Consider the following 12360-nt stretch of genomic DNA (forward strand, 5'->3'; position numbering starts at 1 on the left):
CCTATCCCCTGTGTGCCTTGTATAGGTATATCTTAGTGGGTTTCCTATTCGATACTGTTTTGCTCATGAACGTTTCTAAACTTCAGGTTTGAAAGCTGAAGCTAAAGAGAAGGCAGAAGAAATAGCAGCCGAGGCACAAAAAAAAACGGAAGAGGACGCCATCAAGGCATACAACAGGGGTAGCAACAACACTGGCATACAACAACCGTACCCATCCAAGTTTGGCAACCCAATCACTGCATCAACGATTGAGTATCCGATGGAGGTGAGCTTCCCAACGTTTTATGTATTTTGTCTATATTATTAGCAATGCTCAGTGGGTGTGGTATCTGAGTAGTGCTGAGAGAAATAGGCCAATTCACATCGAAGGTTGAATCGCCGCGCTAAAGGATGTAGAGCTGTGGTATCGCTTGAGATTGTACTCTTCGATAATGACCGTTCTTCATCCAGATAAAGCAGTGTCAATCTTATTTTCAAAAGAGTATGTTGCCCCATTTAAGTCTGAGGTCTTCTAATTGAGGATGGCCTAATATCGGTCTTAAGGCAGAAAAAAATACAACTATGACATACACATATACAAGTGATGTCGATGAATGATAGGTACATATTCAATGGAAGTCTCCCTCTTAGTGCGTGCGAATGAGCAGCACTGTACATGCTTGTAGGCGTCTGTTGTGTATGTTGTTTTTTTAAGTACAGGCCGTTGACGCTGCCGACAGTAGCGCGTACTCAGCTCTAATCGTAACAAGAAATTCGAGTAGTACTGCTTGGTCCAAAATGGGTTGGTATGTCAGAATGAATACCCAGCGCAATTCTAATTTACTCCGTCCTTGATGCGCCTTATCTGTGCCACAGGTTGACCTAGAGGATGTCGTGCCGATTAGTGGGATTGCCGACGAGCGGTTCAAACGCAATTATTATCTATTCTCGGAGATCTTCGATGGAAAAAAGGTGAGTTTGGATTTAAATGCATGTTATGAACAATTCATAGTTTGCGACCCGGTGAAGTAAATTCCCAGTATAGCCGAAACTAGTATATTTTTTAGTACACGACGCATCAACTGACAACCATCCCAGGTTCGATAAGTCTGATATATGAGTGTTTTATCAAGTAATTTCGAATAAATCAGCTCATGCGGAGTGCTCGCAACACGATGGGGTCAATCCACCCTACAAACACTCATCCTTCTATCCACTTTTCGATTTCTGACGGGAATTCCACAACTAAGGTGACGAAAAAGCTGAAGTCATCTGATCCAGAGACGAAGAATCAAATCCGATACCTTGAGGAGGCGGAGGTGTGGCTTTGATATTGCAGTGACGCTATCTGTTCAGTGCCCAGCTCATAAACTAATGGTTATTCGTGCACACGGTACATTGATATTGAATCGCGTTTGCACTCATAGTAGAATGAGAGGGCTACACATAGGCTTTCAAGAATTCTGATGGCATCTTAATTGTATAGCTTAAATAGCATTTGGGACACGCTCAATATGTATGTGTCAGGCATCGGGGGATAAATCTGTATGTTATCCTTTTTTACTATGGAACTGCATGTTGGTGAAGTTGTCATAGCGCCAGTGGCATGTATCCTTGCGATTTAATGACAATTTTTAACTTAAGGATTATTTGTAAATCAATTCATGTTGTATCTGGGGCAAACAGGATCAATGCGAGGCAGAAATTGAGAAGATGGAGACAGACTTCAGTACTAAATATGGCAAGAGGAAATCTTCTCAGGATATGTGGATGAAGGATCTCAAAGAGGTTACGAAGTGTAAGACCAAAGCGGTATGTCAAATAAATGAAACACAGTACCTGCCAATTGTCCCAGATTATGTATGCACTTTTAGAGTTTCCCCGTTGTGCTTCATTTACTCTTGCAACACGTACAATTTACTATGCGTGATAAACAGTATAGGTACTTTCACGCTGTCCTTGGCAGGGCCAGGATATTCCCATCTGTCGAGTTTCTAATATGTATCAAACATACTCTGTGAGCTTGATGACATATTCTTTCTAGAAGCATGAGTCAGGTGTAAAGAAATTGCTACCCCTTAGGTCTCAATTTAAATCAATGGTAGATTATAAGTTCGACACAGTTCTTTTAGAGTCCAAGATGGCTGAATAACTCTCTTCCCACAGGCAAGATTAACTCGGGCCCGCTATTAACTAAAGAACAGCCATGCAGAGCGGAGTACAGTTCAGCATTAAATCTTGACCTCTATATAAACCTCATTGCACCTCATATCATCTAATTAAACTGTCCCATTCCCATCGTCGTTACAACAGGCGTTGGATGCGTTTGTCGCTGCGAGGCCGAATCTGCAACTACCGGATATCACGAAAGACATGCTGCGCTCAATGCCGGACTATAAAACTAAGCGAATCACCGCTTCTAGCGCTCACAAGGACGCAGCGACAGCTACTAGTAGTGTACGCATAGCACAATTGTAAAACTATAAAGGATCATCGAGTCTAACACCCTCGATATTTCTATTGAAGTTAAATTTAAATACATGGTCATCAGAAACATATTGTTTATTTATGTCTGACTGCTACAATGCAGCGACAGCTACTAGTGGTGTACGCATAGCACAATTGTAAAACTATAAAGGATCTTAGAATTAAACACCCTCGATATTTCTATCGAAGTTAAATACATGAACATCAGAAATATATTGTTTATCTTGTCTGACTACTGAGAACGCATTTATATTTCAAAACCAGCTTGGTCGCAGAAGTATTCCAGGAGTGGCAGATATCGAGTGGTTCTTTAACGTATTATGAAGTTTATATACCCATTCATTCGAACCGTACATCCAGTATATATAGGAGGTTCGTTAGAACTAGGTATTTTATATATTTTTGACGTGCCGTATTGCACGCGAGTGGTTCTTTAACGTATTATGAAGTTTATATGCCCATTCATTCGAACCGTACATCCAGTTTATATAGGAGGTTCGTTAGAACTAGGTATTTTATATATTTTTGACGTGTCGTATTGCACGCGAGTTTGCTTACGAGCTGTGACCGTTCACCGTTCATAAAGGACTACTATGCGAAAGTGTGACGATATACTTTCATGACCTATAGCTTGTTTAAGAGTTTATGTATGTCAAATATCTCGATCTTAATCATCATATCTTATGTGATTGTCAAACAAATGCAGGGCGTCCATAGATGCACCTTTCAGAGTGTCTGTTTTAGTTGCGTTCGCAAACAAATAGTCAGACTATCAAACTACCTACACGATACAAATACGATTTTGCTTTCATCTACTGCAACGGTGGACAACTGATGCGATGACAGTGTCGAAACCATCTCATTATGCGGAGTGGATAGTACTGAATACCGCTCGACGCTCGTGCCTTGATGTTCTATGTATTTAATTTCAGGGAGGCATTGGCAATTTGGCATTATTGATTATACATAACGGCCTCGAAGGAATAAAACCCAGCAGAGGGTCCCAAATCCTAAAAGCATATAAATAAAAACAACCCAAAAATATAAATAACTAAATAAAAACAGCCTTCCGAAATGAATATCAAACAACTCCAGCGGACATTTTTATTTTTCCACTTTTGACACTTTGCAATTTGACACTCTACTGTTGACGGTGTTTTGACATGACGAAACGTTAGGCGGAGTCGCGGAGATTGTCGATTCAAACGTTAGGCGGAGTCGCGGAGATTGTCGATTCGAAACCAGCAGTCGCACTCGCCACCGCGACCAAAGAAAAAATCACATGACAGATTTTATTCTGTGACAGGGTGATACTCGGTATCTATTAGAGACGTCTGCGCACTGTATTTGCTGCCAGTACGTAACTTAGCTCGTAAGTAATATCATACTATCATTCACCATGTTCACAGCCTTACGTTCAACCCTCCGCAGCAGTAATGCTCTCAGGGCAGCCACGATGGCTCGATCATATTCTATGGCGCCCAACGTCAGCCGTGTTGTCGTGATCGGAAGGTATGTGCATATTATAATGTTCACTTTCGTTTGTATCGTTAGCATTTAAGGTGCTCCGATTTCATCAAATGCATGTTCGTTTGCTCACAAGTGCTTTACTTCAGATGCTAGACTCCTCTCGTGTCACGATTCTGGTTCTTGGCTAAGAAAGATCTGCATGCACCTTAGGTGTACGGGCCAGAGGGTCATTAGTCTTGTCGAATGTGTGTAGGCGCAATAGCCTTGTCAGCGCGGCATTTCTGGGTTTTGAATCGGAATTAGGATCTGTGTTTAATTTGCTTTTTCTAAATTTGACGGCTGCGGCGATCCGTATTTACCGATCGAAAAGTCACCTGTCGTTGAAATAGCCACAATTAACTTATGATCGATAGCCAGTTATGCAACGATGTGATTAATAATCTTGCTGTACCACGAGAAAGGTAGTGACGCCACTATTTTACCCTCTTGTTCTAGTGTGTACCTCTAGTTGGCGCTTGGAGCAGAGACACTCAATGGATTTTGGCTCAGGATTAGATACATAAAAGTCCTGCACTCGAGTTCAACTTCCAGAACCAATTTTGATCGAATCTTCAGAGGCTTAGATAGACTTGTAACCTCATATGTTGGACGAACCAGCTTTGTGTCGGTAACATGTTGTGCAATCGAGATTTTCATACGTTGTTGAAACGTCCTACCATGCAGTGGACAAATGGGTGGAGGTATCGGCCAAGCCGCAGCACAATCTGGGTACGACGTGACACTGGTTGATATGAGCCAGGACATCCTAGCCAACAACCTTAAGGCTATTGAAAAGTCTCTTACCCGTGTGGCCAAGAAGAAGTCAGGTACCGAAGCGGTATGTCAATCTAATACAAATTCCCATTTGCAAACGAGTATTTCTTCAAACTTCATACAACCATAAATAGGTAACTGATTGTTCATATGGCATGGCTAAGTTTGTTCACTACACGTTGAACTTTATATATAGTTGGCTTCGATATTCATTTTGATTTACATTTTATTTAAGGTTGAGGGAGTGCACTTTATGTTGGTGGAAAACTGGTGCCAATCAGGAATGGCATCTGTACATCTAGACTATACTGGTTTAATATTTATATTGTTTCCTATGCTAAAATCACAGAATACAATATATAGAGAAGTAATCAGAATATGAACTAATGCAGAAGTATTCTATGGAATTTTATATAGAAGATCTTAGCGACTGGTGTACGTTTCAATAATAGGAGAATGAATCTGACTTGCGTGCCACCAAGGCAAAATATCGAACTAATGGGGCTCATACTTTCTTCTCTGTTTGCGCTAACAGGAGAGTTTCGTAAAAGACATTATGAGCCGAATCTCCGTTAGCACTAGCGCTCCCGAGGCTGTCGCCGACGCAGACATTGTCATTGAAGCCATTGTAGAGGTAAGTGATACTTTCAACTATATTGCTGAGTGGTGTATTTGTTCCTTATTTTTCTTAGGGTGATAGATGAATACACCGAAAAGTGAGTTGTTCGGCGAAAATTAGTGGATACCGGCATGCCGCCTCTTTTAAATTGCCAAATGCTAATATAGAGAGATTGTTACGCTTTTAGTGGTAGCTCCGTTAAATATAAGATCGTTTATGGAACTTTATTCTGGCATTGTGAGGAGAAAATCTCACCCTCATATTGAACCCGTCGCAAGCTAGATGAATCTTACCCTTATGCCTTGGAATATATTCATCTCCCAATGTGCTTCAACATAGTTACTTAGATCAGACAAACATGCCGTAGTCATGCTAGAAATCATCCTACCAGATTTTCAAGAGTGGGTTAAACATTTCCCAGGCTTTGTGCAGAATCTCGGGCAAACCACTACACGAGACAATGCCACATCTCTAGCTGAATAACTATTGCTTTCCTCGTTAGCTAACCATCTGTGTGTCCTATACAGTACATTGTACTGTATGTACGAATGGGACCTACCATAGTTCGTTATGTATATAGTTGTAATTTTCCTCGGTTGGGCTACTCAAATGTACTGAAACCTATCGCATAAGTGTTAATCGATGGTGGTAACAATATTGTTGCCTTCGCCAAAAAGCTGGCTTGTATGTATCGGGCATGTAAGATGTGAAGCTAATCTAGTGAAAAACATTATGTTTTATTCCGAATGGACTGCAGGAATTCTTGTGGAATTTACAGGTGAAGCTGTAGTTTGTCATCTCATTTCACCCATTAACGTCCTTTATGGTCTTTTCATATTGTACTATCCGATACAGAATCTCGATGTCAAGCGCAAACTTTGGGCTGATTTGGACAAGGCCGCCAAAAAATCAACTATCTTCGCATCGAACACATCGTCGCTGGCCATTGGAGACATGGCGACCGTCACCGAGAGACAGGATCGATTCTGCGGACTTCATTTCTTCAACCCCGTGAGTGTTATGAAACTGGTTGAAGTCATCAAGACCGACAAGACTAGTGAGGAAACCAACACTACCATGATGCAATTCGGAGAGTCCCTGAACAAGAGATGTGTGCAGTGCACTGATACTCCCGGTTTCATCGTGAACCGCTTGCTTGTGCCGTACCTGATGGAGGCCATCAGATTGCTCGAACGTGGAGAAGCCACTAAGCAGGACATTGATGCTGGTATGAAGTTGGGAGCGGGCCACCCCATGGGACCTTTCCAGTTGGCGGACTATGTTGGTCTAGATACTATCAAGTTTATCATGGACGGTTGGCACGCAAAGTACCCGGAGGATCCTCTATTCAATCCGTCGCCATTACTGACTAAGCTGGTAGAGGACGGCCACCATGGAGTCAAGACAAAGCAAGGGTTCTACGAATATTAAGTCGATAGCCAATTGGACACCGAAACACGAATATGAGAATGATTAGGTTGATTAAAAAGTTATCAGTGATGCTTGGAATAGGCCGGTTGGGTTTCCTTCATTGGTGATCCACACATCAAGACTTTGCAAAGTAGTTGCTGTAAAGTATCGAAGGATGATCTTATTATTCAAAATATGTGAATTACTAAAGTATAATCGACCAAAATACTTTATTTAATTTATAGTGGCACAGGCCAACCCCAACCTACATGACTTCCGATGCATCTCATGCCTCAGGAAAGAAAATGAGCGTGTGGGTGAGACTGCTGCGTACAATTATTGCTTGTCGCAATGACAAAATTTCCGGTTTTGAAAGGGTTTAGTATAGATATCGCATAATTTGGATGGATTGCTTGTGAATTTGTCAATCTTTATCTATGAACAAATGAGATCACGCAAGGATGATCACTTTATTGGCCCCAATGTGGCACTCGTGTCTATAAGCTGTTATGAAGGAGATCTATGTAGTCTTGGTACTCTCCCAATTGGGTTGGAATACTAGTATGACATTTTTTTGTAGAATTCATTTCTCTAATTTTGACGTATATGATATACTTTCAATACGATGATTTTTTTCACGCCGGTCTCCATCTTAGCAGGGCTCGATAACGATCTGGATCTTAGGAGAAATCCGTCATGGAAGGGACTGTATAATGTGGCTACTCGTGTCTATAAGCTGTTATGAAGGAGATCTATGTAGTCTTGGTACTCTCCCAATTGGGTTGGAATACTAGTATAACATTTTTTTATAGAATTCATTTCTCTAATTTTGACGTATATGTTATACTTTCAATTTGATGATTTTTTTCACGCCGGTCTCCATCTTAGCAGGGCTCGATAACGATCTGGATCTTAGGAGAAATCCGTCATGGAAGGGACTGTATAAGTCTGTCTTTAGTATTGGTCTTTAAAATTGGCTATTAGAGGTCTAGAACAAACACTCTACTGGTACCAAGCAATGTGACCATCGCGAAAGGCTCGATGGTGACGCTATGGCCTATAGTATATCTCAATGGCTTTCAAAACTAACCACAGAGTATCTAATTTAAGAAATCAAATTCAAGTAGGGTGGCTATCTATTTGTTACTATGCTATTGTAGATACTAGTAGAGAGACGGAGGGAGGGACAGACGGACAGTTGATCAGACCACTTTCGTCCAAGACTCAAGAGACGGGTCTCAACTTCCTGGTGCGTTATTATCATACAACGATTTCCGCTGTGTTTATTGGGCTATTTTAAATACGGAATCTGAATTTCACATTTGGCATTCTTTTGTGATTGTTTGAGATTTTTATTACAGTATTCATCGAATAAACTCTCTAGTAGAGCATCCACAGTAGCTAAGTAGTCTTGTGCGACGCTATAAAAGTAATACACTCGGCATTACGTTAACTCATACTAAAGCATTTCAAATAATTGACTGAAAGAGTCTTCATAACTATAAACAGTTACTATGTTTTCATACAGTAAAATCTCAGCGGCACTTTTAATGTGCGGTTCCTCGATGGTTCATGCCGGTGTCGTCCGTCGTGAGGATTGTAGTTCGATGGTTATTTCAATCGACGATAGCATCAGCTATGGCGGCAGTGAGCCCAGAAATGACCCAGATTCGGCGGCTTTAAATATTACCGGGGCGATGGAGGAGGAAACGGATGGAGGCAGTGCTAGTCCTTCAGCCAAGTGCGTATACTTTTATAGACCAGAATGCACTAGCAGATGAGCTGGAATGCGAAGGCACTGAAGCAGAATGTGCCGACGAGAAGTACGATGGCCAGCACAAGTTCACCGGAGACGATTGGCCATATATCATAGCCACACCGGATTGCAAGCCAACATTTGATGACACTGTTCCCGAAGACAGCCCACTCCGTGATGATGGGTGTGTACAGGTTGACAGCGATGGTGTGGTAACCATCGGAGGACTCCCCTTATACCAATACCCAGAAGATGACGCCGACACCTGTCTGTGCAATTTCGGCCCATGGGCTAGTGTTGGACCCGATGGAGCATCTCCACAATTAGATGTCAGCCAGCGCACTTGAGATATGTAAAGCAATAAATAATATACATAACAGATTGAAATTGAAGTACAAATCAGCATACATTTATTAGTAATAATGTCAATCTAATCCACAAATTTCTGGTTGGAGATTGAGAATCATGTCAGTATCTAGGAACGTACGGATGTATGTGCTCAGAAAAATTGTGCATCATCGTGATGTGTTCACTGAGATCAATAGTACAAGATGGGCACCTTCTGTACTGATACATACTGACGCTGGCATTCAACACAATGCAACTATTGAGAGTTCCAGGACTGTTCTAGCAGCATTTGTCAACGGGCCCAAATAATTTGTGTTATGTGACCCATCCATGTAACTTTCGCCCTTGCTTCGTATCACTTTACGGTGCACCTTCTTAAGATGTCACAAATATGCGTAAAATTGATTCAAGTAGTACACAAAAAAACATTATATTTCCGCTTATATCGATCGCAAGTCGCTATTTGCTGTGCTTTCAAGACCGCATTGGAAGGTATATCCTCTCTGTTACCATTATTGTGCATCGCATGTTGTTTACTAAAAAAATTCTATCTACAGAGTCGATAAATTTCGATATCAATGTTGTAGTGGGTACCGAAATGATCGAACAAATTTCCAAAGGGTTCGTGTTTGCGACACTGATTCAGAGCGGTACTTTATCGGTATTAGTATGTGAAAAAGCACTCTGGAGGACACATGCGCCTTGTAAGCATACGCCTGCAGCATGCATACGATACGATGCAATTCGAACATATCTTCTGCACCCAAAGCGTAAATATAATCGGAATTGATGGGTGTTTATTGGTTGCGTCCTGCTCGATCGTGCTTCTAATAGATTTGCTTGATCATCTAGTCGATTATAATTACTGCCAATCGAACCTGAATATTGACAACAATATTCATTTTTCATGAATATGACAGTCGAGAACACTAGTGACAGAATTTTCTTCTCACTTGAAAAGCCTACACCGTGTCCCAAACGTTAACTTGCTTGACTAAACTATTTTTGTTGATTTTTTTTGGCATACAACAACTCTTAACAGCACACCTAACGCCTCTCTAAAGGAAGCGCTTAAAAGTACGTGTGTGAGCGAGCCATCGATCTTCAATCGGAAAACTAATATCCGGCGTCATCCGCCAAGCGTATGAAGTGCGGAGGCGCTGCACTTCTATGATTCTGGTCCACTTTTAATAACGTGGTACATTGTCGGAACTTTGTACGCAGTCTCGCAAATAGTTTAGGAAGGTCCTGTGCCCGTGAGTACAATCATGAAAAGGGTATTAGCTCGTACACTTTCATATCTGATGCCACAAGCGATATTTGAATAGAAACGTCGAGCTCGGAAGATTGCCTATATCAAGGTACACTGGAGACAAATGACTATGTACAAGTGGTACAGGTGGTACAAGTGCATCAAAGTGACAACACCCACGCGTGGGCCGATGATTACCGTATTGTGTGGCGTGATCGCGATTGTAGTGTCGATCTCATCCAACTGGGCTTGGAATGCTGTCAGCACTTTACCTGCTCTGCGAAATAAAAAAGTCCGTGTACTAACATTAACGTAGAGACCAGGGTATATTCCCTTTGGTCCTAAAACAAAGTCGGCGCTTCTGCGTATGTCAACGTTTTGAAATCTTCTCACGCGATGTGAGCAATTACAAGTGTGCATCAGCAATTCTGCTTACTATACATCAGCGTACATATGTGCTATAAATATCAATTCGACTAACAGTGCCGTTCAAGACCATACACCCCAAAGTGTATAAAGCGTGTGTCAAAGTAGTAAAATTGGCAACCATTGCTCTACCATGAAGGACCAAATCTGACACGTGCATGGCTCATACTACAAGCTGAGTTGTCAGTCATGGAAATCAAGCGAGATCGAGTATTCCAGTACAAGCGCGATAAAAGTATTTGAAACTCATGCGGGTCTGTGATCACATATCACTGTGAAGCACAATGGTTTGTACAGGCATTTGCTAGCAATACATGCACTGTGTGCTCATCACAGGCCACATTCGCTGGGGATATGGAACTACTGATACACCCGTGTCAATCAAATCCCGTCAAGTACAATCTAAACTCGATATGCAATCGATTGTGTTTTGATACCGTGGCATTGGTGATGAGTTTCCGCATGCTTCCCCCTCGTTCAATAAGGCACCCCACATCGAAGCAAACCCACGGTAGAACCCCAGTTCAGACGCCAGTTGATCACCTTTGGCCATACCGTACATATGAGCTTCTTGTCCGGCGGCTTCTCGCCCAAAGTTTAGACCTTCTTGAAATCCCTCTCTGTGGAACCTAGCCATTGTGGTATATATATATATATATATATATATATATATATTATTATATATATATATATATATATATATATATATATATATATATATAGGTATGTTAACCTTCACATGCATTTACGTTGCATCCATATTCAAATAGAAGTGTCGAAGACTATAAACGTATCGACAACTGCATCGCTGATTCGATGCGCGATAAATTCGACACTGGCCACGGTTCAAAATGAAAGTAGAGATCCTGCATATACATGCGATACTAAGACTGAAAGCTTAGGCATGTATTTCCTACGAACGAGTGTAAGAAGTGATCATTCGACAGGAGATACGAATATACGAACAGACGATAGAAGTACTGGTTGGCTCACATACTTTTCTTCGACGAACAGAAGCGAGTCCAAGTCATCATCCATATTGTCCTTGACGACCGACATTGTATATTTCTGATATTTAGTCTTTTTATTGATGATTCTGTGTATTGATGTTGTGTGAACGCAAATGAATACAGTATCACGTTCACATTGAGATATACATATTTATCATCATGACCATCGCACTCGTAGAGAAATACTATTTAAAATTCACCTGACACTCGAAGAGTGAGAACTAGATAGCTATAGACGCTATAGAGAGGCATAGAGGTGATGGCCGTGAAGTTGGATATTCCCTTCATGTATTTATATGTAGGGTTTGAACTTCAATTAGGGTTTGAATAAATATACAAGACAGCCTCCTGAAAATAGAACAGCTATGCACAAGAAAAACATCTAAAATAACTACATAGAAGGCTATGACATGAGTGTGTACACACACTATGTAAATACTACTACTGCATGACGCGGGAAATGTACAAGGATATCCTAAATTGTCAGGAAGGATATGTACTTATAGATTCTGTTGGTTATTAACGTGTCAGGCTGTTTATTAATGTGTCAGGCTCCTTCTCAGAAATTAATGAATTTGGTCCTAGCAGGTCTGGCCCATGTCAGGCGGCATAAATCCCCTGTATGTGGTGTACTTTTTCAGTAATATGTATGGAGAAACTCTAGGCTCGTAAATTATCACGAGAAATCACTAACGTATTCTCGATATTGTTAACTCAACCCAAGAAAATCAATATTTAACCAATAGACACAAACACATTCACATATATAGACACACACATTGCTCGTACA

The 12360-nt window shown here is 41.2% G+C and overlaps 4 protein-coding genes across 4 annotated transcripts in view; 3 read left to right on the forward strand and 1 right to left on the reverse strand.

Moving 5' to 3' along the window:
* The window catches only part of SARC_05178 (hypothetical protein), a gene marked incomplete at its 5' end in the record, with an annotated part of 4826 nt that extends 2296 nt beyond the window's left edge, over positions 1 to 2530 (forward strand). Inside the window, 5 exons of the mRNA XM_014300957.1 lie at positions 87 to 265; positions 856 to 951; positions 1230 to 1298; positions 1666 to 1791; positions 2293 to 2530. Of these exons, the coding sequence (XP_014156432.1) occupies positions 87 to 265; positions 856 to 951; positions 1230 to 1298; positions 1666 to 1791; positions 2293 to 2457 (635 nt within the window). The 3' untranslated portion in view covers positions 2458 to 2530. The remainder of the gene's footprint in view (positions 1 to 86; positions 266 to 855; positions 952 to 1229; positions 1299 to 1665; positions 1792 to 2292) is intronic.
* A 1249-nt stretch (positions 2531 to 3779) lies between these two features.
* SARC_05179 (hypothetical protein) lies at positions 3780 to 7191 on the forward strand. The gene is made up of 4 exons (XM_014300958.1): positions 3780 to 3978; positions 4660 to 4813; positions 5285 to 5383; positions 6224 to 7191. The coding sequence occupies exons 1-4, from the start codon at positions 3866 to 3868 to the stop codon at positions 6797 to 6799; spliced, it is 942 nt and encodes a 313-aa protein (XP_014156433.1). The 5' UTR covers positions 3780 to 3865; the 3' UTR covers positions 6800 to 7191.
* Positions 7192 to 8343: 1152 nt separating this feature from the next.
* SARC_05180 (hypothetical protein) lies at positions 8344 to 8881 on the forward strand (the record flags this gene model as incomplete). Its single annotated transcript, XM_014300959.1, has 2 exons — positions 8344 to 8506; positions 8538 to 8881. The coding sequence occupies 2 exons, from the start codon at positions 8344 to 8346 to the stop codon at positions 8879 to 8881; spliced, it is 507 nt and encodes a 168-aa protein (XP_014156434.1).
* A 781-nt stretch (positions 8882 to 9662) lies between these two features.
* On the reverse strand, positions 9663 to 11826 carry SARC_05181 (hypothetical protein). Its single transcript, XM_014300960.1, has 4 exons — positions 11558 to 11826; positions 10998 to 11189; positions 10333 to 10411; positions 9663 to 10130 (listed from the first exon to the last, which is right to left on the reverse strand). Exons 1-4 carry the CDS (start codon positions 11617 to 11619, stop codon positions 9999 to 10001), a joined length of 465 nt encoding a protein of 154 aa, XP_014156435.1. The 5' UTR covers positions 11620 to 11826; the 3' UTR covers positions 9663 to 9998.
* Positions 11827 to 12360: the final 534 nt, after the last annotated feature.

This window comes from Sphaeroforma arctica (assembly GCF_001186125.1).
Source record: "Sphaeroforma arctica JP610 unplaced genomic scaffold supercont1.322, whole genome shotgun sequence".
In the NCBI taxonomy this organism is placed as follows: Eukaryota; class Ichthyosporea; order Ichthyophonida; genus Sphaeroforma; species Sphaeroforma arctica.